This window comes from Stomoxys calcitrans, chromosome 3, assembly GCF_963082655.1.
Source record: "Stomoxys calcitrans chromosome 3, idStoCalc2.1, whole genome shotgun sequence".
Lineage (NCBI taxonomy): Eukaryota > Metazoa > Arthropoda > Insecta > Diptera > Muscidae > Stomoxys > Stomoxys calcitrans.
In genome coordinates this window covers 95,317,183-95,345,141 of record NC_081554.1, presented here as the reverse complement: position 1 = coordinate 95,345,141, position 27,959 = coordinate 95,317,183, and the positions used below count along the sequence as shown (strand labels likewise).

General features: G+C 36.4%; 1 protein-coding gene across 1 annotated transcript; it reads right to left on the bottom strand.

Moving 5' to 3' along the window:
- Nucleotides 1-668: 668 nt before the first annotated feature.
- LOC106084850 (ionotropic receptor 25a-like) lies at nt 669-27,959 on the bottom strand. The gene is made up of 9 exons (XM_013248780.2): nt 27,848-27,959; nt 19,924-20,073; nt 19,386-19,859; nt 12,537-12,774; nt 12,365-12,479; nt 3,376-3,621; nt 1,624-2,216; nt 1,047-1,562; nt 669-975 (listed from the first exon to the last, which is right to left on the bottom strand). The coding sequence occupies exons 1-9, from the start codon at nt 27,957-27,959 to the stop codon at nt 669-671; spliced, it is 2,751 nt and encodes a 916-aa protein (XP_013104234.2).

The following is a 27,959-nucleotide window of genomic DNA, read 5'->3' as shown; positions in this document are numbered from 1 at the left end:
TTGTTTCTACGAGTATAATTATTTTAATTGTGTTTATAATATATATAGCTTATTTTGTGTACAGAATTGACATCAACTCGAGCTTACATCGTTTGCACACCTGAAAAGGATAACTTATCATATTTTTTTAATTTTCTTTATAGGAAAAATGGTTTTATTTTGTCCTTTTTTCATTTTCATATATATTTGGGTAACGTTAATGGATAATTTAAATCAAAATAATTATGAAGAATGTTTTCGTCCAATCACCATTTTGCAGAATTAAACAATTCTTATTGAAGTTAGAGCTGAAGACTTTTTGGACTAGGGATTTCGATTCTACACCACAGTGAGTTGCATGCTTGTTGTCCTACCATTCAAGGTGTGTAACAGGTTTAACAAAATTACAAATTTTATCTACGAATAATCGGCTAAATACAATATTTGGTACATTAATTCAGCAACAAAATGCTATATAAAATTTCATGCCAATAGCCGTATAACATATATTAAATGTGAGTTTAAAGGCAATATGGAATATAACAATTTATATAATTTTTCTTACATTGCAACTAACGGGGAATCAAGACAATAAAATACATTAACAGCAAATTTATTGCAATGATGACCTTCTAAATCTAAACAACAAATCCTAAGAAACAATTTGGTAAAAAGTTTATAAAGCTTCATTAGTTGCAGATTTCGCGGCCTAAATGGATTCCTTGGGCTAATTTCACATCGGTCGATAGTGCGGATTCGGTCACAGTGATAACTCGGGGTCTTTTACGTAGTATAAACCACCAATACTCAAAGACCAGGATGATGCACGATACTCCTATACCTACAACAATTATTATAAAAACACCACCAATGTTTTCAATAGTAATGCCATCCGCTTGATCTTTTGACTTTCTGCATTTGAGTTCATCTTTGTTTTTCAGCCACCATTTTATCTTAAGTTGTTCCAATCGTTGCTTGTTTAGCAGTTTCAAGATGCTGTAAATTTATAAGTGTAAGTAGGTGTAGGTGAAGGAGTTATCTCCTACATATTATTGACTCATACTTACGCGTCATTTAGCATCTCCTTGAGATGAGAGCCTTGTTGAACCGCAATACCATAGGGTTTTCTTGAGAACTCTTCTCCGATCATTTCAAGATCACAACTGGTCAGTACAAGATAACGAATGTCTGTGGAATCTCCTAGGAAAGCAAATTCGTTGCCGTGGGTGGAATTTCGAACGCGTGCCACTGCCTCGTCTAGGGTGTTTGGTAATTTTGCGTCCTGCATGGCCTGCCATATTCTAGTATATTTGACACTGACTGGATATTCCCATACAGAAAATTTTGATTTTTGCCGGAGCGTCAAGGATGTGTTTAAAGAGAGGTCTTTCCAAATCTCATAAAACATGTGCTCTATATTAGCCATGCGCTCGAAATAGATCATTTCCGGAGAATCATGGATGGGAGCATATGATATTTTGTATTGTTTTGCCAAATCATCTAAGGACTCAATGGGCGTACTCAAACGCGAAACGGTCAGAAAGGCAGCCAAATTGGCTGTGTATGAGGCGATTATAATAAAACTAGGAAACAAAAGCAGATTGTCGTTCAAATAAATTGCACGCAAGCCAAAAGTTCGCTTACCTAAACAACCACCAAGTTGCAGCCACTAAACGCCCTGATAGATTTGTGGGGGCCTCACCCCCACCTTGAGGAGTTAAGGAGGTGATACAAAACCAAAGACATTCTTTCAGGTTAAACACTCGCTTTACCTCATCATCTACATATTTGTCTATATTATTCTGATAACTATAGGGACTCCAACGATCAAGAATATACATCAGGAAGCTGGTGAAGAAATAGGCACCTAATATACACAGCCATACATTCGGCTCTAGCACTGTCAGAAACTTGAACAATGTGCTGGGAATTTTAGGTTTCTGCATCATAATGGCTATACCCACCAAATCGTAATAGGGCACCGTAAAGTCGATAACATTTTCTCGTTCTGCCCTGACAGTTAATGACGCCAGTCCAATGTCTGATTTATTGTCCAATAGCTCCTTCACAATGCCATTCCATTCTCCCTTCTCATTCATATGTCCAAATTTACCATCACTCACCTCTTCTATTGTGTAGGCGAAATTGGCAATTTGCGCGATTTCATCCATCAAATCAATGCAAAAGCCTTTATAGCCCTTTGGAGCAGTTTCATCTCTCATTATGAAAGGAGCTTGCTGAAAAGTAAGCAGCAAATAATAAAATCATAGCTGATGGTATCTATACAATATAATCCAAACTCAAGCAAAAATTATTTATGACCTTAATATTTGTATGAAAAATTACCTTTAGGTATAAACAAGTAAGAGCGTGCTAAGTTCGGAAGGGCCGAATCTTATATACCCTCCACCATGGATCGCATTTATTGAGTTCTTTGCGCGGTGTCTCTTTTTAGGCAAACAAAGAATAATGGATAAGAATTGTTATGCTATTTATCAAGCCATAGTCCGAATGAATTGAATATTAAAGACTGTAGTAGAAGTCATTGGGTAATATTTCAGACCATTCAGAATTGCGCCTTGTAGGGACTCAAGAAGCATAATGGGGAAATCGGTTTATATGGGAGCTGTATCAAGCTATAGATCGATTCACACCATATTGAACACGTATATTGAAAGTCATGGGAGAAGTTGTTGTACAAAATTTCTGCCAAATCAGATGAGAATTGCGACCTCTAGAGGCTCAAGAAATCAAGATCCCAGATCGGTTTATATGGCAGCTATATCAGGTTATGTACTGATTTCCGTCATACTTAGCACAGTTATTGGCAGTCATAACAAAACACCTCATGAAAAATTTCAGCCAAATCGGATGAGAATTGCGCCCTCTAAAAGCTGAAGAAGTCAAGACCTCAGATCGGTTTATATGGCAGTTGTATCAGGTAATAAACCGATTTGAACCATACTTAACGCAGTTGTTGGAAGAGATACCAAAACACCAGGTGCGAAATTTCAGTCAAATCGGACGATAATTGCGCTCTTTAGAGGCTCATGAAATCAAGACCCAAGATCGGTTTATATGGTAGATATATCAAAACATGGACCGATTTGGCCCATTTACAATCCAAAATTTCAAGCGCCTAGCTTTACTTCTTCGGAAGTTAGCGTGCTTTTGACAGACAGACGGACGAACGGACATGGCTAGATCGACTTAGAATGACATGGCGATCAAAAATATATATATTCTTTATAGGGTTTTTGAGGCATATTTCGAGTAATTACAAACAGAATGACGAAATTAGTATAAGTATATAGTATATATATATATAAATTTAAAGATTAAATTGAAAAAAAAAGAATTCGTAAAGAAATGCTTCTTATAAGTATGTTAACTTACCACAATTGTGGAAACTCGATAGACAATTGGTGCGGCTATAGATTTTATATTTTCCTCATCTTCGACTTCAAATGGGGAATCTAAACCAGCATTCCAAATACCAATGGATTTACGATTGGGTGAATTCTTATCAAGAAACTGTACGACATTGATTTCCATTGCAAACCTAGCATAGCTGTGTCCATTAAAAGGGGTTCCTGGCTGTTTGGCCAACTCGAAGTCACTGTACGAGGTTGGTTCGTTAATCTAGATTGAAATTAGTAGTATAGATATCATTAATACATCAGTACTGATTGGAAGAAATTGTTCTAAAACTGTTTTGAAACGTTCACCTGGTATTTTAATTTTATAAAACGCAAGGAACTACATATTGCACTATATACATACATATGTAGCTAGGCGTTTGAGACGGGTGGTAAACACTAATTACAGCAATACAATCTTGGATTTGAGGAGCTGGAAGATTATGCTACTCGGGTGTTCAAGGCTAGAAGAAAGAAATAGGATTGGGTTTCGACATTCGATCCACCATTCTCCGTCGAAATAGGTGGGACAGAAGTTCATTACCTTCGTATGAGTACCGATTAAATCTTATAAAGCTTATAATAGATTCCTGCTTTCTTTTGAGTCGAATTTTCTTTAACGTTCCTATCAGACCTACCAGATATTTTGATCTTTTGAAAATTTCTTATTATAAAACCAACTATGCCAATAATGATCCTTTTCGGCACCTATGTTATCAATTTAATCAACTGAATGATATAATAGATCTATCTGGGAATCGAGAAAGTTTAAAAAGGAAAATTATATAATATTATTATTAAATTATTAGGTTTATACATTTGTAAATATATTGTTATTAGTCTGTAAGGGTATTTATTATCTGTAGATTTAAATAAAAAAAAATTGCCTGGGTTCTGTTCTCTTTCCATTGTCATTAATCTTGTTCGACCCTACACGCAAAAAAATAAAACTTTTGGGACATTTTTTGCGAAAAACAAAATACTTTAATTTTTGATTGTAACTGTATAACGTTTCTATTCAACATATCACACGTCAGTCATAAACGTAGTACAGGGTGCGCCAGAGAAACTTACGTATTTGAAAGGTTAATAAAAGCAAAAGTTCTTCAGCTTTTGTTTTAGTTCCTTTTTATTTGAGAATACAATATCCCATTTTTTCATGCAGACTTGAAATTGAAATCGGGCAAGTTGCGACCCCCATTGTGTACTTATTAAGTCGATTTTTGAAATTCGTGTCCACTCTTTACACCATATTAATCGGTATGTTGACTATGACGTCGCAAATGTTGTTCTTGATATGTGTTATGGTCCGTGGTCAATCTGGAGATCGTGCCGGTCATTAGAGATCTCCTTTGAGGCAATGAGGTGGTCGGGGAAATGTTGTCGCAATAAATTGCGTTCAGTTAATTCTTGCATAACAGCCATTTATAGGGATGACATTTAAGATCTTGATGGAGAATTCGTCGAACAGTGCTATCAGAAATTCCTATGTTTGCGAGCCCAACGAGCGAGCCCTCACTCTTTCGATATTTTCCGGAGTTCTGATGGATCGTTAAAGTCTGTTTCCGGGTTTATCGACACTTCCACATTCCCGAAATAAGTTGACCCATGACAGAATCGACTAACGGTCAGGAACGAGTCTGTGAGGAGGAATTTCAAAGCGAGCGCGGAAGGCACATTGCGTTGGACAAAGTGAGCGACTGCTAGAAAATAAGCTCTCGACGGCGAAGGCTCTCTGCATGAAGACAAATGACTAGAGAGAAACCAACTTCTAATATTCGTCAACCATGCATCCGACATTTCTAAATCATCTTCCAATCCAATTACTTATCACGAGGATCGTTTCCATCCTATCCTAAACACTACTATTTTTCCCAAAACTAATTTCTCCTAAATGTCTTTCCCCTAGAAAAAATATTGTTTCGATAAAACCGATTATACTAAGCTCAGATCTCTGATTTCTGCCACCAATTGGGATAATGTTTTACGATCTAATAATGTTGATGAAAATTTATCAAAATTTACTTTGTTCTACAGGACTGCTTTGCTAAATCAGTCCCTCGAATTATTGTAGGCGATAATTCTGGACTAAAAAAAAACAAGAATAAACTGTATAAGAAATATAAGAAATAGGGAACTAAATTCAATTTCTCAAACTATTCAGTATCAAGATCAAAGTACAATATGGAAAACAAGCTGGCTCGTCGCAATTACTTGAATAAAATGAAATCGGACTTAAAATCGAATCCTGAGTCTTTCTACAAATTTATTAAATCTTATCGCCGCTTTAGTGGTTTACTTAACCCGATTACTCGCCTATTTTATAACCACCACCATAGGAAGGGGGTATACTAATCTAGTTTTTCCGTTTGTAAAACATCGAAATATTCGTCTAAGACCCCATATAGTATATATTGTATATTCTTGATCGTCTCGAAGTTCCGAGTCGATCTAGCCTTGTCCGTCCATTTGAAATTTTGCACAGATACTAAGTATTGATGTAGGTCGTCGGGGATTGCAAATGGGCCATATCGGTTCCGATTAAGATATAGCTCTCATATGAACCTATCACCCGATTTGACTCTTAAGCCCCTGGAAGTCACAGTTTTTGTTCGATTTGGCTGACTTTCAATTACCGTGCCAAGTCCGGTTCAAATCGGTCTATAACTTTATATAGCTCCCATATAAACCGATCTACCGATCTACCGATTTGACTTCTTGAACCCTTACAAGCCGCAATTTTTGTCCAATCTGGCAGAAATTTTGCATTTAGTGTTCTGTTAAGACTTCCAACAACTGTGGCAAGTACGGTCCGAATTAGTTTATAACCTGATATAGCTGCCACATAAATCCATCTCTCGATTTGACATCTTGAGTCCTTAGAAGCCTCAATTTTTGTCCAATTTGGATGAAATTTTGCATGCGGTGTTCTATTACGGCTGTGTCAAGTACGGTCTTAATCGGTCTGTGACCTGATATAGCTCCTATATAACCCCATCTCCCGATTTGACTTCTCGAGTCTTTACAAGACGCAATTTTTGTTTGATTTAGCTGAAATTTTGCATGCGGTGTTCTGTTCTGTCTTCCAACAATTGTACCATATACGGTCCAAATCAGTCTATATAATTTTTTGATATCGGAAAGGGGGCGGACCCTACCGCTTGTCTAAAAGCATTACCCAAAAATATAAGTGGGCCGATCGGGACAAAATGGAACTCAAATGAAATGTGTGTAGAGTACGAATTTAATATAAAAATTGGGTGCAAGTACCTAGACAGTCGCCCCAACCACAAAACCCCTCAAATTCAAGAGTAGATTACGAATATGGTCTAGAAAGAGCAATATGATGTTTTAAAATCGGAAGCAGGCGGACCCATCCATTACCACAAAAACATCTCTAAAAATAAAATTGAACCGATCGGCTTAATATGGGATTCAAATTGAAGCTATTTGAGATTAAAGTACAAATTTGATATTAAAAATTGGATCCAAGTATTTAGGGAGCCGTTTCCACCCTAAACCCCCCATTAAACAGCCATATTGGCCTAAAATGGCAATATAGGTTTCAAATGAAAGTTATTGGTGAGTAGAATACGAATACGGTATTAAAATTTAAGTCAAAGTATCTGTGGGCCGCCATTCCCCAAAAAACACTTTAAAACAGGCATACAGACTGATCATTACAACTCAAATGAAAGGCATTTGGAAGTAGGGCACGAAACTGATATCTTTTTTTCAGAATCAAGTGTCTGGATGGCCGCCACACCCCACAAGCCGGACATATTTATCTTGGATATATGGGGCTCATAAGAAAAGTATTTCGAAATAGAACACGGATTTGGTGCCAAGAGTCTGGGAGCCCGCCCCACCCCCATATTGCCATGTTCGATAAGTGTGTCCTGTTTTGGGGTGTGGCGGACACCCAGGTACTTGGCCCCAGGAGCGGATACCAATTTTGAGTTCCTTTCCTTTGAACCTTCATGGGCGGCTTTTAGGGAAGGGTCCGCCCCTTTCCGATATTAACAAATTATATAGCCTCTTATTCCCTTCAGGCCAACTTACACAACCTGTGAGAATTTCAGATTGTATAGGTTTGTATGTTAGATTCGCACTCAATTTAAAATATATATAAATTGATCCCCACAAGGTCATGATTGACCAGATGACCTAATTGGGGTGCTTTTAGGGGATAGAGCGCCATCCAGATATTTGGACACAATTTTTTGTTTCAGATTCGTAATCTACTCTCAAATACCTTTCATAAAGTCATGATCAGCTAATAATACGGTTTGGGGACTAGTTTAGGCGGTTGGGCGGCCTCTCATTTCTTGGACCTAATTTTTAATGTCATATTCGTAATTTCCTTCTGAACACCTTCCATTTGAGTCCTATATCGGCTTGAAAATGCCTATTTGGGACTGTCTTAGGTTTGGCATGGTTTTGGGCTTGGTCGGTCCCCTTAGATACCTGTACCCAATTTTTAATAGGATATTCGCACTGTGACCTTCCAAAGTATTTATTCTCAATTGTCCGCACATTTTAAGTAGTCTTTTCATATTCGTCCTTCCGTTCAACGATAGCGTTCGAACGAATGATGTAGGTCATTGACTGTAGCAAATGGGCCATTCAAAAATAAACCATTTTCCAAAATTACTACAAAAGTGCAAAACTGAATGCGTGTATCAATTTTGTTTACTATTTTTGGTGGAGATATTTTTAAATTATCTAAATATTCACATGCAAAAAAAAAAATAAAACGTTTGAGACCTTTTTTCGAGAAACAAATTACATTTATTACGAAGTTTTTCATTTATTGTAACTGTGTGATGTTTCGATTCAAAATATCAAACGTTAGCTATAAACGTAGTATTATCGAATGTAACTAAATTTGTTTATTGTAAACCCTTTAGCAACATCGTCTACGGTTGTAAAACCAAAAACTCTTTGATGACAAAAGTGTTTCGATAGAGGCAAACGACTATTCGTTTACCGGACCAATAATTATCCTCTTGTGTCTCTCCTACTAGAAAGAGTGCGTGAGTATTTAGGCGTGATGGATAAAAAGTGATGGTAAGCTCGGAAATTGACAATTTTAAACTTTCGCCATAGGTACGTTCAATGACACTGGTGCCCTATGTTCACACTGAACAGTTTACTATTGACCATATTTTATTGTAATATATTTAATATACTGCAATTGCAAATAAAAGACATATATGTATATATATATATATATATATATATATATATATATATATATATATATATATATATATATATATATATATATATATATATATATATATATATATATATATATATATATATATTTATATATATATGTATATACATCCAACGACAAAAAATCATCAACATGGAAGGCTCTTTATTTGTGTGTCATAACATCGAAATAAATTCAAATATACTCTGGAAGAGTTTGAATTACCAACTTAGATCTTCTTATAATTTAAATAAAAAAAATTGAGTTAGAATTGTTAGATAAAGAAAATTGAGAAAGTTGGAAACCACAACTTTGATATAGTCGGAAACTTTATCTACCTCCGCACCACCGTAACCGAAACGAATGACACCAGTTTTGAGGTGAAGCGAACAATAATACTGGAAAACAGATGCTACTTTGGACTAAGTAAGAAATTAAGAAACTGGGCAACCTCTCGACAGACGAATATTACACTATACAAGACACTGATACTACCCGTGTCGTTATGTGGTTCTGAGGCATGGAAACTTGTAAAAGCAGATGAGGCAGTGCTACGAGTATTTGAGAGGAAGATTCTTCGTAAAATACATGGACCAGTTTGCGTTAATGGAGAATATAGGCGACGTATGAACCACGAGCTGTATGACGGCGATGCCATAGTTACACGCATCAAAATGCAGCGGCTGCGTTGGCTAGGTCATGTTGTCAGAATGGATGAAGAAGCTCCAGCAAAGAAGATTTTTGAAGGCAAACATGGTGGTACACGCAAACCGGGACGGATTCAAACAGCATTTGACTAAAAATTCATTGATTTTGTTTTATTTTTGATTTTTATTATTTGAAAGAAACGCAAAAATTGCTAACCTATCCCTTAAAAAATTGGGCACAAAACTTCCCTAATTTCCCTTTAGATCACTAGTACATTTCTTTGAAATCGATTCGGATTTCGATATACCTCCCATATATGTAAAATATTCACCCGATTTTTATTTCTAGGGCCTTTGCAGGCGCAATAATTAACAGATCTTCTTAACATTTTACACACGCTTTCTTTTACGACTACCACAATATGTACGGATTTTCATCGGAATCGGTTCGGATTAGATAAAGTTCCTATACATGGGGTCGTCCGATTTTAACTAATACTGCAACAATTTTGTGATTTGTTAACCGATCCTCACGAAATTTTACACTCTGGTTTCTCTTAATAAATCAGAAGATTTGTATTTCTTAGAATCGATTAATATTTACATACAGCCCACATAAATATGAAACCCCCGATATTCACATTCAGGACCTTTGCGAACGCATATACTAACCGATCTTTTCAAAAGTTTGCCACAATATGTAAGCATTTTCAAATTTAACCACATTTTTTTTTGTACAACTTAGCCCGCATACCGCATGAGGGGTAGGATATTAAACGCCGTTCTTACATGTTTTATTATACCCTCCACCATAGGATGGGGGTATACTAATTTCGTCATTCTGTTTGTAACTACTCGAAATATTCGCCTGAGACCCCATAAAGTATATATTATTGATCGTCGTGACATTTTATGGCGATCTAGCCATGTCCGCCCGTCCGTCTGTATGTCGAAAGCACGCTAACTTTTTTACATCGGCTTACAAATGGAATAGATCTTGCGAGCTAGTATGAAAAACGCAACGTAAAGTTGGTATTAGAAAAAAAGTTTACATAGAACAAGTAAAAAGGCGTTAAGTTCGGTCGGGCTGAACTTTGGATCCCCATCACCTCGAGTGAACCACCTTTCGAAATATGTCCCAATTTGGACCAAATACTAATAAGTGAAAGTCATTGTTCAATTGTGTATAACAAAATATTGGTCTTTTTAGTAGCTATAACTAAAAATAAACCGATCTGAACCATATACGATACGGACGTCGAAAAGCTTAACATAAGCCACTGTGTCAAATTTCAGTAAAATCGGATTATAAATGCGTCTTTTATGGGGCCAAGACTTTATCTCTAGATGGTGGTTTATATAACAGCTATATCCAAATCTGGACCGAACGGAGTCAAAATGTCAAAGGGCCTAACACAACTCACTGTCTCAAATTTCGGCAAAATCGGACAATAAATGTGCCTTTAATGGGCCCAAAACCTTAAATCGAGAGATCGGTCTATATGGCAGCTTTATCCAAATCTGGACCGATGTTGGCCAAGGTGAAGAAGGATGTCAAATGGCCTAACACACAACTCACTGTACCAAATTTCGGCGATATCGGACAATAAATTCGCCTTTTATGAGCCCAAATCCTCAAATCGAGAGATCGGTGTATATGACAGCTATATCCAAATACGGATCGATCTTGGCCAAGTTGAAGAAAGATGTCGCCTAACACAACTCACTGTCCCAAATTTCAGCAAAATCGGATAATAAATGTGGCTTTAATTGGCCTAAGACCCTAAATCGGCGGATCGGTCTATATGGGGGCTATATCAAGATATAGTCCGACATAGGTCATCTTCGAGCTTAACCTGCTTATGGACAAAACAAAGAATCTGTGCAAAGTTTCAGCTTAATATCTCTATTTTAAAAACTGTGGCATGATTACAACGGACAGACGGACGGACATGGTTAGATCGTCTTAGATTTTTACGCTGATCAAGGAAATATATTCTTTATAGGGTCGGAAATGGATATATCGATGTGTTGCAAACGGAATGACAAAATGAATATACCCCCACCCTTCGATGGTGGGTATAAAAATAATTCGTTTCGCGTAAAAGAAATGTTCGCCAAACAAACTTCTTTTCTCAAAAAGTTGAATTTTGTTTACGATCAAAGGACATGTTTTTTTGCGAAAAATTCTTGCAAGAATTTGTGACAAATATAGTTTTGTTTTTTGACAATACCTTTTATTCTTGATTTATAAAGTGTTATTTGCGGTTTCAAATAGTTTTTCTACACTTATAAATTATTTTTAACGTCATGCTAATGTATTGTATATGTACATTCGATTTAATTTTAAAATAGATTGTGCATGTTGGAAAGGATGTTGGTATGTCATACTCTTTCAGAGAATATTTGGATTTATTTCGATGTTATGATATACAATTATATTAAAAGCCCTCCATGTTGCTCTAATGATTTTTGTCATTGGACGTACCTATGGCACAACTTTAAAAATTGTCGATTTCCGAGTTTACCATCCGCCCATCATTTTTATCCATCACTGGTCTATACGCTTAAATACTCATCCTCTCTCTCGCCCTAGTAGGAGGGACACAAGATAATAATTATTGGTCCGGTAAGCGAATAATCGTTTGTGGCTATCGAAACACTTATGGCATTAAATATTTTTTCGTTTTACAACAAAAGAAAGGTACTGTAGGCGAAGTTGCTTAAAGTTAAAAAAAAACCAAGTTCGTTACATTCAATAATGCTACGTTTATGGCTACTGTTTGATATGTTAAGGCGAAACGTTACATAGTTACAATAAAAGAAAAACTTAGTAATAAAAGGATTATGTTTCTCGTAAACGTAAATATAAATTTTTCAACTTTATATAACTCCTTTAACATAATTTGCATTCTAATTATGTGATTTTTCAATTATGTGGAGTGAAATGCATGAAATATCCTTAAATTTAATTATACATAGTGGCTGTCTTTCATTAACTATTTTTTAAGTAAATCGGTGTTGAATGACGAATCCGCTAACTGATTCTGGCAATTTGCAATTGTTCGTTGCGTGTACTTCAATTCTCGAATACTTACTTGTACGAATGCCTGTTTCAGATTAATATTTCTTTCTGGTGTATTTCCTCCTTGAAAGTCGTCACAATGCAAATATTTCATGTCAATGGGCCAGGTACCTGATTGTAGCAGTTCACTGTAATACGATTCAAAATTTACATGTATTGATATGCAAAAAATAGGCCATACTTACTTGACGGCTAAAAAGGTCCTTAATGCTAAATCAAAGTAAAAGGCAGACATAATTTGCGGTTCGTCGTTTAAATTGTAAATAGTTCTAAGTTGTTTCAAACGTTCTCGATTTTGTGAATAAACCACGGGTTTCAAAAAGAGTAAGGACACATTGGCTCGCTTTGTAGTAATCTCTTCTTCGTTTTGCGTTATGGCATACCAAGCAAATTTACGTTCTAAAAAGGTTGGCTTCACTGTTTCTAAAAGAAAGCAATAACATGACTTCATCAACACAAACATTTTTGCTACATTCACAACAATTTTTATTTGTTTAATTACAAGAATCGCAAAATACTTGAGCGACTTCACTCAATGTCTCTGGACTTAGTAACTAGAAAAGTGGGTTCAAATAGCTTTGTCTTTAGTCACACACACGGGTTTAAAAGTCTAGGGGTACTGGAATCGTGAGTAGGCCTTTAGAAACAAGCAAGCTATTACTTCGAGATAAGGCCCGAATGTTAATGGATGGCAGATTGTCAAAGATTGGAGGCTAACAACGCTTTGGCCCAATTAAACTTTTCTTTCGTTGGCCAGAGCAGAAGTCTCTCTCATCGTATCCCTTTTGGGGGAAACTATTTTAAGTTTTTAGGGGTAGGTACTCTATTCGGTTTTTCCATCCAAATCCATATAAAAACTAGTAAGGAAAGGCAAAAGTCGGGCGGAGCTGACTATATAATACCCTACACCCACCCTACAATTATAAATTCGGGCAATATATATGAGGGCTATATCTAAATCTGAACCGACTTTTAAACGGATCGTTTGAAAATTGTTGTTACTACGGCCATATAAGTGCAAATCTGGCGATAAATATGTATGGTTGCTACATTCAAATTTGAGCCAATTTTGATGAAATCTCAGAGATATGTTAAGATCAGTAACAAAACAATCCGTGCCAAATTTGGTGGATATCGGTTGAAAATTGGAGTTGCAATTGCCATCTTGTAAATATATAAAGAACAGCAACAAAACAATCTGTGCCAAATTTTGTGCAGATCGGTTGAAATTTGTTGCTAAATGCAAATTGCAAATTTTGCCCATGAACATTCCACTAAGGAACAGGGGCAAACTTCTCACATACCAATGAGGGCAATCCGATTCAAGTTTTTTTTTAATTCAATGATAAGGACCCTCCTTTTTATAGCCGAGTCCGAACGGCGTGCCGCAGTGCGACACCTCTTTAGAGAGAAGTTTTACATGGCATAGTACCTCACAAATGTTGCCAGCATTAGGAAGGGAAAACCACCGCTGAAAATTTTTTCTAATGATCTCGCCAGGATTCGAACCCAGGCGTTCAGCGTCATAGGCGGACATGCTTACCTCTGCGCTACGGGGCCTCCATTGTAGCTACTACGGCCATTTAAGTGCAAATCGGTCTACACATATATATGGGAGCTATATCCAAAGCTGAACCGATTTTGATGAAATTTTGCAGATATGTTAAGATCAGCAAGAAAACAATCCGTGCCAAATTTTGTGCAGATCGAATGAAAATTGGGAGCTATATCTAAATCTGAACCGATTTTTACCATATTCAATAGCGTCCGTCCTTGGGCCAAAGAAGTGATATGTGCAAAATTTCGTGATGATTGGACAACAAATACGACCTGCACTTTGATTACAAGAATACATGGACTCACAGACGGATAGACGGACATGGCTAAATCGAATCAGAAAGTGATTCTGAGTCGATCCGTATACTTATCTAGATCTTCTCTTTCTTAGCATTGCAAACAACTGCTCAAACTTATAATACCCTGTACCACAGTGGTGGTGTAGGGTGTAAAAATATCATTGGAAAAATGTGTGAAAAATGAAAAAGCTGAGGCTAATGACTTAAAAGTAGCAATTTGGGACAATTAATCCTAGTGTAATATGATGGCAGTATTGTGTTGAAAAAGGAAAAGTGCCGTAAATATGTTTAAGTACATTAAGATATTTTTTTGATGTTTTTTACAACTAAAAACAGCGTACTCTGCTTAAACTTTAAAATGTTAATTAAAGCAATTGCTTTGCATTAATAAGCATCTTAAACAATTTTATGCCTTAACTTATTTATTATTATTTAGCTACAGTCACCTTTTATCATCTAAAAACAGCACAAAATGTTAGCTGTTTTAGCGAAAATTAACTAATGTCTAATTTTTAGCAGAAATTTTGTTGTTTCAGCAAACTTTTTTGCTGTCTTTACTGAATGAATAAGTGAATTTTTTATTGAAGTCTACCTCTAATAACTAATCTAGGTTCATGGCTGCTAATTTGGCCATTTTTGCATAGAAATTTACCTATTTATATACTATTTATACCCTTCATAACTACTGTGGTACAGGGTATTATAACTAATTGAATTTGTTTGTAACACCTAAAAGGAAGTGAGATAGACCCATTGATAAGTATACCGATCGACTCAGAATCACTTTCTGATTCGATTTAGCTATGTCCGTCTGTCTGTCCGAGTACAAAGTACAGGTCGCAATTTTCATCCGATCGTTTGCAAAATTGGCAAAAGCTTTTATTCGGCCTAGAGACGATGCCTATTGAAATTGGAAAAAATCGGTGCATTACTAGTAAATTTCATCGGTTCGGATGTAAATATAGCTCCCATATATATGGTTATCCGATTTGGACTAAAATTGCAATTATATTCAAATTTGTAAACCGATTCTCACGATAGCACGAGTGATTCTCTTATAAGTCTCGGCATTATTGGTGAATTTCGAAGAAATCGGCCCAGATTTAAATATAACTTCCATCCGATTGAACTAAATTGGAATTATATCGTTATTTGTAAACCAATTCTCACGAAATTTTGCACGAGTGATTCTCTTATAAGACTAGACATTATTAGTGAATTTCATGGAAATCGGGTCAGATTTGGATTCAGCTCCCAAATATATGTTCGTCCGATTTGAACTAAAATAGCAATTATATTAAAATTTGTAAACCGATTATCACGATAGCACTAGTTATTCTCTTATAAGTTTCGAGATTATTGGTGAATTTTGAAGAAATCGGCCCAAATTTAGATATAGCTCCCATATATATGTTCGTCCGATTCGGACTAAAATTGCAAATATATTTTTATTTGTAAACCGATTCTTACGATATTTAGCACGAGTTATTCTTTTATAAGTCTCGACATTGGTGAATTTCGAGTTTAGATTTAGATTCAGCTCCCAAATATTTGAACAATACTCAATAATTTGAACAATACTCAATTATTTAAGAATTTGTTAACAGATCTTCACAAAACTTGGCAAGAGGGTTTCTCTTATAACTCTTAATTAGTGAATTTCATAGAAATCGATTCAGATTTAGATATTGGTCCCGTCTGATTTGACTGAGACGAGAGATTCTCTTATAAATGAATTTCATAGAAATTGGTTCAGATTTAGATATAGCTCCCATATATAAATTCGACCGATTTGGACTAGTATTGCAATAATTTAGTGATTTGTTAATCGATTCACACGAAAATTGGCACAAAGGATTCCCTTATGACTCCCGGTATAAAGCTCCCATATATATTTTCGTCGATTTTGAACAAGACTCAATAATTTAATAATTTGTCAACAGATCTTCACAAAATTTGGCACGAAGGTTTTTCTTATAACTCTTCTAATGACTGATGAATTTCATAGAAATTTGTTCAGTTTTAGATGTAGCTTCCATATATGTGTATCTCCCGATTTTGAATTTTAAGGCCTATGCTAACCCATTTATCAATCGATCTTCTCAAAAAATCAAATTTAAAATTTGACGATTAGCTTGCATATCCAAAGTGGTGTAGGGTATCAAAAGGTCCGCTTGACCCGAGCCTACATGTTTTAAGTAATTACGACAGTTCAAAGTTGTAGATAAATTGTTAACATTGTAAAACTACAAAATACCTTTGCTGTTTTACCAGACATTAATTACTTTTTCCTTTTCATCGAAGTTGTCGCTGTTATAGAATAGTAACAAGTAAAAGCGTATTAGGCTCGGTCGGGCCGAATCTTATATTCCCTCCACCATGGATCGCATTTGTCAAGTTTTTTGCCTTGTATTAGCAAACAAAGTATAATGGATCATATTTGCCATGCTATTGGAGCTGTATCAGGTTATTCACCGATCCGAGGCATACTTGGTTTAGACCATAGTGGATGTCATTGTGCAAAATTTCAGCCAAATAGGATAAGAAAGGCGCCTTATAGGAGCTCAAAAAGTAAAATCAGGAGATCGGTTTAGATGGGAGCTATATCACGTTATTGACCTATTCAGACCAAGTTTGGCAAGTATGTCATTTTGCACAGGGGCAGTCATTTTGCAAAATTTCAAATCTGACAATAACTGCTACATCTAGGGGTTCAAGAAGTGCAATAGGGAGACCAGTTTTTATGGGAGCTATATCAGGTTTTAGACCGATTCAAGACGTACTTGACACGTATATTGGAGGTCAAAAGGGAAGTCATTGTGTAGAATTTTCGCCAAATCGGATAATAATTGCGGTTTCCAGGGGCTCAAGAAGTCAAATCAATAGATCGGTTAATATGGGAGCCATATCACGTTTTGGACCGATTCGGACCATCTGTGGAATGTCATAGAAACGGCTTAAGAAGTGTAATAGGGAGATCGGTTAATAAGAGAGCTATATCAAGATATCTGCTTATCAGCTTATCTGCGCAATCTGACTAGAAGAACGCATACCCGATGATTGGAACCTCAGCATACTATGTCCCGTACATGTGAATAGATAACCACAAGAGAACACATGCTACTCGACTATGCCGACGACATCAATATCATAGGTCGGTCACCGGAAGTAGTAACTGCAGCCTTTGAAAGAATCGAAAGAGAGTCAGTGAAAATGGGTCTGGCAGTAAATGGAGATAAGACGAAATGGATGGTTTCAACTCACAAAAAGGCCTGCTGATAAAGAAAATGGAGAAAGTTAGTAACCACAACTTTGAGACAGTCAGTAACTTTATCTACCTCGGCATCGCCGTAACCGAAACGAATGACACCAGTTTTGAGATAAAGCGAAAAATAACACTGGCAAACAGATGCTACTTTGGACTAAGCAAGCAGTTTAGAAACAAGGCGATCCCTCGACAGACGAAGTTTACACTATAAACTATATGCTTTCCGATTCAAGTAAAGGGTGATTTTTTTGAGGTTAGGATTTTCATGCATTAGTATTTGACAGATCACGTGGGATTTCAGACATGGTGTCAAAGAGAAAGATGCATTTTATTACCAAAATCAGTGTTCGGTTCGAAATGTGTTCAAATTTTGACAAATTTTGTTCAGCGATAAGGCTCATTTCTGGTTGAATGGCTACGTAAATAAGCAAAATTGCCGCATTTGGAGTGAAGAGCAACCAGAAGCCGTTCAAGAACTGCCCATGCATCCCGAAAAATGCACTGTTTGGTGTGGTTTGTACGCTGGTGGAATCATTGGACCGTATTTTTTCAAAGATGCTGTTGGACGCAACGTTACGGTGAATGAACACATTTCGAACCGAACACTGATTTTGGTAATAAAATTCAATGATTTGCAAGCGTTGCTCGTTAGTAAGTCTATTCATGATGAAATGTCAAAGCATACTGAGCATCTTTCTCTTTGACACCATGTCTGAAATCCCACGTGATATGTCAAATACTAATGCATGAAAATCCTAACCTCAAAAAAATCACCCTTTATAAGCTCTTCCTGTTTATAGCGGAGTCCGAAAGGCGTGCCGCAGTGCGACACCTCTTTTAGGGAGAAGTCTCTACATGGCTGCTATACCATTTTTATATCCACCACCATAGGATGGGGGTATACTAATCTAGTAATCCTTTTGTAACACCTCAGAATATTGATCTAGGACCCCATAAAGTATATATATTCTTGATCGTCTTGCCATTCTGAGTCGAACTAGCCACGTGCGTCCGTTCAGCTGTCGAAATCACGATAGCGGTCGATCTAGTCGCTAGCCGCTTTAAATTTTGCACAGATACTTAATATTAATGTAGGTCGTTGGGTATTGCGAATGGGCCACATCGGTTCAAATTGGATTTAGCTCCCATAAAAACCGATCTCCCGATTTAACTTCTTGAGCCCCTGGAAGCCGCATTTTTTTAGATTTGGCTGAAATTTGGCACATAGTGTTCTGTTATGACTTCCAACAACTGTTGCAAGTACGGTTCAAATCGTTCAAGAACTTGATATAGCTCCCATATAAACCGATATCCCGATTTGACTTCTTGAGCCCCTGGAAGCCACAATTTTTGTTCGATTGGGCTGACATATTGCATGTAGTGTTCTGTTGTGACTCTCAGAATTCATGGTGGTGGGTTCTCAAGATTCGGCCCGGCCGAACTAAGCACGCTTTTACTTGTTTCAAATGACATAGTTCCACACAAATGTCGCCAGCATTGGGAGGGGATAACCACCGCTGAAAAATTTTCTGATGTTCTCGCCAGGATTTGAACCCTGACCTCTCGGCTACGATGGTCCCCACACTTATAGTAAGTATTTGTGCAAATACTAGTTCTAATCTCCCGAAAGTTAGCGTGCTTTCGACAGACAGACGGACAGACAGGTTAGATCGACTTAAAATGCTATGACGATCGAGAATATATACTTAATGATTTCTTAGACAAATAATTCGATGTGTTACAAACGGAATGAAGAAGTTAGAATACCCCATCCTTTGTTAGAAGGTACAATAATTTAAAATGTTGTATTTGTTCATAAGGCGGCAATTGCCATTGAAAACAGTTTTATTTTCAAGATATTAACCAATTTCCATGTAATACATTCGTTATGTGCGTAGAAAATTACTTACCCAATATAAGATTTATCGTTGACAAATTGCCCAAAATAAAGACATTATTTATATTCAATTTTCGCAAGCGTTCAATTTGGTTTGTTCGTTTACTATCGTCCTTAGCGACAGATGTGATCACATGTTTAGTCTGCATGTTTCGCAATAACGATTTATATTTGTGATCCATTACAAAGGTTTCATCGTACAATATAGCGACATTGGTGATATGCAATTTTTGCACAATGCTGCGAATAACTTCGGGGATAATGTCGACAGGTGGCATAACTTGCAGCAAATAATTCTGTTTATCCTTATCCATATCGGACCATTGTCTAAGATCACCATCATGACCACATGATGCACTTACAGTGGGTAATCCCAGCGCAATGGCAAAGGATTTGACTGTATCCGATGCCAAACCAAACTTTGTCGAATCAAATATCACATGTGGTGGTTGATTCTTTTCAATACTATCGCCATATTTTGCACACACTTGAGGTGGAGAATTATTTTGAGAAACAGAAACAAAAAAGATAGGAACGATTTGGGGTCTTACTTGATTCCAGCAGGCCCTTCGCATCTGTTTTATTTGCTTCGACTTTGTCAATTCGCAACGCTAATCCATAATTTGAATTTTTCTCCAGATATGTTTGGACAACATCAACAGCCTTGGATGCCACATAGTTATCAAGCTCATTTATAAATACTGAAAATACACACAAAGAAAAAATTATAAATATTTGTTTCATTACGAATTATATATTAAATTAAAAATTTTGGGGAAGTTGGACCCACAGCCTTATAAATGAGTTTGCATTTTCCATTTATGAGAAGCTGAATAATTCAAATGAAGCTGATGCCAATCACTCACCAATTTATTGGAAAATTTTTATTCTTTAAAAAAACCACACACACGTTTAGCTATCCTAATTAAAGTAATTAATTGATATTTTTCCCATAACTAAACCATTTTTAAATTAGCTCGAAATGTATTTCAATACAACATTTTTATACCCATCACCATAGGATGGGGGTATACTAATCTAGTCATTCCGTTAGTAAATGCAAATTTGGCCATGAACATTTCATTAAGGAACTGTCAATGAGTGCTGTTCGATTCAAGTTTTAAGCTCAATGATAAGGGGCCTCCTTTTTATAGCCCAGTCCGAACGGCATGCCGCAGTGCGATACCTTTTGGGGGAGAAGTTTTTACATGGCATAGTACCTCAAAAATGTCGCCAGCATTAGGAGGGGATAACCATCGCTTAAATTTCTTTTCTGATGTTCTCGCCAGGTTTCGAACCCAGGCGTTTAGCGTAATAGGCGGACATGCTAACCTCTGCGCTACGATGGCCTCCATTGTTTGTAACACCTCGAAATATTCGTCTAAGACCCCATAAGGTATATATATTCTTGATCGTCTCGAAGTTCCCAGTCGATCAAGCCATGTCCGATCGTCCTTCTGTCGAAAGGACGATAGCGGTCGAAAGCGTAAAGCTAACCACTTGAAATTTTACACACATACTTAATTTAATGCAGGTCGTTGGGGATTGGAAATGGGCTATATCGGTTCAGATTTGGCAATAGCGCCCACATAAACCTATCTCTTGATTTGACTTCTCGACGCCCTGGAAGCCGCAATTTTTGTCCGTTTGGCTAAAATACTCCACCATGTGGGTTCAGTATTCACGAGTTCAGCAGAACCAGTCACCAATGTATGGTTTTGTGCAGGGCTTTGGTTTGGACATTGCTGCGAGGAGAGGACAAAAAAAATCCAAACCAATTTTTTCAAAAGCGATTGTTTTTTGCTTTGTTGAACGTGGGTTCAACAATGGCTTTGTTTACATGTATGATATAACTTTGTTAAAATATATTTGTGTTCTATATATATACCAAAGCGTTCTTAAATTTGTTACACGGCCATTATTATACCCTCCAACATAGGATGGGGTATACTAATTTTGTCATTCTGTTTGTAACTCCTCGAAATATTCCTCTGAGATCCCATAAAGTATATATTTCTTCATCGTCATGTCATTTTAAGTCGATCTAGTCATATCCGTCCGTCCGTTCGAATGAGTAAAGCCAATAGCGTGAAATTTTGCACGAATACTTCTTATTAGCGTAGGTCGGTTGGGATTGTAAATGGGCCATATCGGTCCATGTTTTGATATAGCTGCCATATAAACCGATCTTGGATCTTGACTTCTTGAGTCACTAGAGAGCGCAATTCTTATCCGATTTGGCTGAAATTTAGCATGAGGTGTTTTGCTTTGATTTTCAACAACTACAGAGTGGCTGATGAAAGCCGCTACCAAAAAAAAATGTAATAACTTTTTTTCTATTTAATAATAATAATTTAATAATTAATTTAATTAATTAATTAATTAATTTAATTAATAATAATTTAATAATTAATTTAATAATTTAATTTAACATGAATAAAAGAAAAATGTATTCCATACACCGAAAAAAAAATGTAGCAATATTCATCATTGTAGCAATATTCATCAGCCACCCTGTATGTTATGTGTGGTCCAAATTGGTCCATAACCTGATATACCTGTCATATAAACCGATCTGGGGTCTTGATTTCTTCAGCCTCTAGAGGGCGCAATTCCTATCCGATTGGCTGAAATTTAGAATGAGTTGTTTTGCTATAATTTAGAAGATCTGTGTTAAGTGTGGTTGAAATCGGTTCATAACCTCATATTGCTGTCATATAAACCGATCGGGGGTCTTAACTTCTTCAGCCTCGAGAGGGTGCAATTATTATACGATTTGGCTGAAATTTTGTACAACGACTTCTCTCATGACCTTCAACATACATGCCAATTATGGTCTTAATCGGTCTATAGCCTGATACAGCTACCATATAAACCGATCCCCCTATTAACTTCTCGAGCCCCTAAAGGGCGCAAATTTTTATTCGAAATGGCTGAAATTTTACTTAACGACTTCTACTATAGTCTTAAACATTCAGTTCAATTATGGTCCGAATCGAACGGTAAGTTGATATTATACATAGCTCCAATATCATAGCAATTCCTTTCTAAAAAGAGATACCGGGGAAAGAACTCGACAAATGCGATTCATGGTGGAGGGTATATAAGATTCGGCCCGGCGGAACATAGCACGCTTTTACTTGTTATACCCACCACCATAGGATGGGGGTATACTAATCTAGTCATTCCGTTTGTAACACCTCGAAATAGGACCGCCTAAAGTATATATATTCTTGATCGTCTCGACATTCTGAATCGAACTAGCCATGTCTGTCCGTCCGTCTATGGAAATCACGATAGCGGTCGAATGCGTAAAGCTATCCGCTTGAAATTTTGCACAGATACTTAATATTAATGAAGGTCATTGGGGATTGCAAATGGGTCATATCGGCCCAGATTTGGATATAGCTCCCATATAAACCGATCTCCCGATTTGACTTCTTGAGCACCTGGAGGCCACAATTTTTTTCTGATTTGGCTGAAATATTGCACGTGATGTTTACTTATGACTTTCAACAACTGTGCCAAGTACGGTTCGAATAGGTCTATAACCTGAGAAAGCTCCCATATAAACCGATCTCCCGATTTGATTTCGTTAGTCCCTGGAAGCCGCAATTTTTGTCCGATTTGGCTGTAATTTTGTACATAGTGCTCTGTTATGACTTCCAACAACTGTGCTAAGTACAATTCGAATCAGACTCTAGCTCCCATAAAAATCGATCTCCCGATTTGACTTTTTGAGCCCCTGGAATTTTTCATCAATTTTCATCCGATTGGGTGAAATTTTGCATGTGGTGTTCTGTTATGACGGTGCCAAGTACAATTCAAATCAGTCTATAACCAGATATAGCTCCCATATTTTAGCAGAATCAATGGTGGTGTGTTCAAAAGATTCGGCCAGGCCGAACTTAGCACGAATTTACTTGTTTAGTCCTCTCTTGTTACCTATTGAAATTTAGTACAGCGGCATTTTGAAACACCTTACATTGTTCGGATATAAAGCAGCTAACGTTTAAAAGGTCAGCCATTCACACTATAGATTTGTAATTATTAAAAATTAGAAGATTTTTCACATTTTTCATTCTTACATAATTTCCTGGCCAATTAATTTCCTTTAACTAAATGTGTCCTTGAATTACATCCGGGAAGCACGAAATGTAATACGAATACAGAGAAGCAAGAAATTTGGTTTTTGCATTCAAAAATATAAAACGTTTGGGATATTTTTCCGATAAACAAATGCGTTTTATTGGGGAAGTACTATGTTCATCGGAACTTAATAACATTTCCCTGCACAGTTGAACGTTAGTTTCGAACCACATCTTTTGTGGTAAAGGATGGCGCTACTACGCCTAAATTCAAAAACACTTTCAAGTCATAAATATTTTGTTTACAGCAAAAAATGCTTTGTTACAAGAAAAGATGAACATTTTAGTTGTGATTTTTCTATTTGACAGATATTGTGAGCGCATGAGCGTATAGAGGCTTAAACGTGAGGTTTTCCATTCAGTAATGGCCGGTCAGCCAGCAGTCAGTATTGGTACCAGTACTGTGGAATAGGTTGTTATAAATAGGAGTATATGTTTGATGAGAGAATGATCCTTTGATTGGCATACGGTTCGAATCAGAATCACTTTCTAATTAAATTTAGCTATGTTCGGCTGTCTGTGTGTCCGTTTTTCTGTCGTTCTTAATTTGTGTACCAAGTACAGATCGGAATATTCATCCAAACATCTTCGAATTTAGCACCAGCATTTTTTCATGCATGAATTTATTAAGATCTTGGAACCTACTCGTAAGCGAAGTTTAATAATTTTGAAATCTTGTCGTAAACGAAGTCCCAAAGTTTTTTACAAATAGAGTTTTTTGTCTAAAATTTTGCATGTGTGTGAAAGAGAAGACCATATGTTCTTTTTTAATGTAGAATCAGATATCTACCATTCGTGCTATAGAACATTAAGGCACAGGGGATACTTCTCTCATATCAATGCGTGCAGTCCGGTTAAAAATTAAGCTCAGTGATAAGGGGCCTCCTTTTTTTATGCCGTGTGAGAACGGGTGAAGAAACAAAATTGGAAAAATTTTAAGAAAAAAAAAGAATAGAGATATGTTAGTAATTCATTTTGAATACTGCAGATAAAAGTGTCCTTAAAAATAAATTCTGCCGAGTTTTTTTCTTTCTTTCAAGCAAAGGTGGTTTCAAAAACGGCATTGTTTTATTAAATTTGATGGGTGCATAAAAGTTTTTGCATGGGTTTTGGGTGCATATGGATTAACAATAACACATGTGGCCTTTTTCGGGAACCAAGCTTTGGAAATTTTGAGCTTTATGGGTTTTCCAATTTTAAATAAAAAATTGCATATTTTGAAGTACACAAAGCACCCACATAAGTTAACATATCTTATTTAAATTTCACATAAAACGGATTTACAATAAGTCCTCTTCACAAACCAAAAAAAAAAAAAATATGTATTGCAAGTTTTTTCAATAAACACTAATCCATGAAAACGATTGATGTAGTTTAGGTTAGATGTGGACACTTTTAGCGGCTAAGTCATGCATAAAAATGAAAATCGAAGCACAAATGCATTCGTAAACTGCGAAACCAATTTTGGCCAAAATGTCAACAAATAAATATTAAAACACGTATGTCCCAAAAAGCAGCGGAGATAAAGTACACCTCAAGCAGACTTTTTTGTAGGGATTTTTTAGCACTATCCAGCAAAAATTTGGAACATGAATGTAGATTTGCAGCCCAAACAATTTTTTGCCGAGGTGACCAACTTTAAAGGCCTGCCAATAGGAGCCCAGACAATCAAAGGCCTTGAAATTGCGCACGATCTCGGTAACACCTCACCTCTAACCATTCCAAATTTCAAAGAGATATCTCTGCCCGTTCTCAAACGGCATATATTTTACTAGTTTTTTCGATTTTCTCCCACTGTGTTAAGGTGTGTCCAATTGGATGCTCCGGAGTGATTGGAAAAGAGATTTTTATTTTCAATAATTTTATCTCTAGTTTTCAATGCTCTTGAGGTCATATTTCACAAAAAAAATATTTCATCTGTGGAAGTTTGAAAGTGGACTAATACTATGTATGTATATACAATTTCGTAGCTATAAAGAAATCATTTAACTTACAACGAGCATATATTCTTTAGTGCCATAGGAAGTTCAATATTTCCCAAATTTAGTTCACTTTAACTAGTGTTGAGGTTCAAAATTTTTTGAGTGTATTTATGGAAATAATACATAGGTTTTTTGTTTTTAAATTAAATTAATTTATTAAAATGTTGTCTTTAAAAAACAATTGCGAGAGGGGCCGGCCAGTGCTGAAGTTTTCTCATTAGAGAATTTTACGCTGAAATTTTGTCTTTAGAAATATTTCGTTAAAATTGGTTTGGAAAAAATTTAATTTTAACTCGGAATTTCTTTACAATTTTGTCTTTAAGAAAAATAATTTTAAGGCGGCCAAGGCCTCTTTGCACAGTACTATAAATATGAAATGTTTTCCTTTTAGAAAATGTTGCTGAAATTTTTTGTTTAGAATATATTTAATTTCAATTTTTTTCTTTAGACAAACCCCCCTAAGGAAGAACATTACCACCAGGAACCGAGAAGGGGCAAACTCTCACACATCAATGAGTGCTTTCCGATTCAAGTTTAAACTCAATGATAAGGCACCTTTTTTTATAGCCGAGTCCGAAAGGCGTCCCGCAGTTCGACTCCTCCTTGGGGAAAATTTTTTAAATGACCATGCATGGCATTGTACCTCCCAAACGTAGCCAATATTAGAGGGGATAAATACCGTTTTGTCCGATGTTCTCGTCAGGATTCGAACGCATTCAGGGCGAAGTGTCCCCACCCTATAAAGATATTAAAGAGTTAAAGAAGACGCAGCGGAGCGGGCTCGGTTCGGCTAGTAGGTTATAGAACTACGGGTTGTCGGGACTTTAAGACAAATCGGAGATCAATTTTTATGGAGTCTATAACTTGTTAAGGACTTATAAAGGCCTATTTAGTGTGTGTATTGAAGTGCATAAGTGTACATCACACTGTTGTTGTAACAGTGTATTGTATTTCTTCAATGTTATGTTAGTTATTCTGTTTAATATTCTTGGGGTCTTGGGAATGGCGAGTTTCACCAGGTTGCTAAACCCAAATTTCTTTACTAAACGCAAAAAAAAAAGAAATAAAACGTTTGGAATATCTTCCAGACAAACAAAACTGTTTTATTCCACGGGCCACAGTGGAATAACAGCGAATGAGAAAGAAGACGATTTGGCGGTAAAGGCCAGAGAACTGCCGTCAATAAACTTGTTTAACCTGAAGCCTTTCTGATCGACGCAGTCCGAGTTAAGGGAGTGGGCGACGAATGCGCATGTAACCCTGTGGAACAGCGAAACGGTCGGTAAGACGATGAAAATCCTGTGGGGAGATACAGATCGTGAAAAGTCGAGGCTTTTACTAAAAGGAAGTAAAAAGGTGGTCAGTATAGCTTTGGGTATCATCATGGGACGCATAGGACTACGAGCCCACTTATGTAAAATCGGTGCGACAAGTGATAGCATGTGTAGGGCATGTGGGGATGAGACGTTGGAGCATTTCCTGTATCATTGTCCGGCTTTCACGTCTAACAGATACCGGCACTTAGGTGCGGACACAATACCAGATATAAACTATCTTAGGGGCGTGGCATGGAAAACATTTAAGGATTTTCTAAGTAGCACGGAATTCCTAACTTAGATTTTCTACTTCGAGGTTACTATTTTAGTTCTAGAGATGTATGTCCATAGTGTCACTTCGTTTATGGTAAAACCTTTTTTTTATTCGTATATTCAAAAATTATTTTAAGCCAAAAAAGTTTTGTTTACAGCAAAAGATGCTTGTTATACGAAAAATTGATCTATATACTTTATATCACTTGTGTCTTTTCCACTTGGCAAAGAGTTCGAGCGCGAGAACATAAGAAGGCGAACGATTAGAAGTCTAATTCTTGGTATTTTCATTGAATAATGGGTAGTCAGTACTGGTAGGAACGCAGTCGTATGCAGATTTATGGGCTGTACAAAACATCCAACATAAAGATACTCATTTCAATTTTTCGCTTTTCGAGGAAAAACCAGATAAAAGTTATTTTTTAGGATAAAACGGTATTATTTGGGCAAACTTTGTGTTCTTGCCTGAATTTATCATAAAACAATTAATTTTATTGTAAACATAGTCCCAGCGTTTTCCACAAAAGAAGTTTACTTTTCGAAAATTGCGTTTATGACTAATGAATTATTTTTTTGTTGGTACGTTCTTGTTTTTGGATTGATTGCTTAAGGTGCAACCAAAAATTCTTTAAAATCGGTGCACCATCTATCTATTTTCACTAAGGAGCCAAACTTTAAATTTTGTAAAAGTTTTAAAAATTATGTTTAGCCATTTTTGTTCTGAACGGGACAGAAAATGCAATGTACTTTACTCACAAACATTTATATTTTGAATATTTTGTGATGAAACTAAACCCATCTTGTCAAAAGAAATGTGTTTAGATAAGAATATTATGACAATTTTAATAACAACCGAGTCGAAATACAT

Excerpts from the sequence above, each read along its gene's own strand:
- LOC106084850 (XM_013248780.2), bottom strand. The coding sequence starts at position 27,959 with ATGTATTTCGACTCGGTTGTTATTAAAATTGTCATAATATTCTTATCT. Across the intron at positions 19,860-19,923 it reads GAAGGGCCTGCTGGAATCAA|TGTGTGCAAAATATGGCGAT; the intron begins GTAAGACCCCAA and ends CTCCACCTCAAG. Across the intron at positions 976-1,046 it reads AAGGAGATGCTAAATGACGC|CATCTTGAAACTGCTAAACA; the intron begins GTAAGTATGAGT and ends ATAAATTTACAG.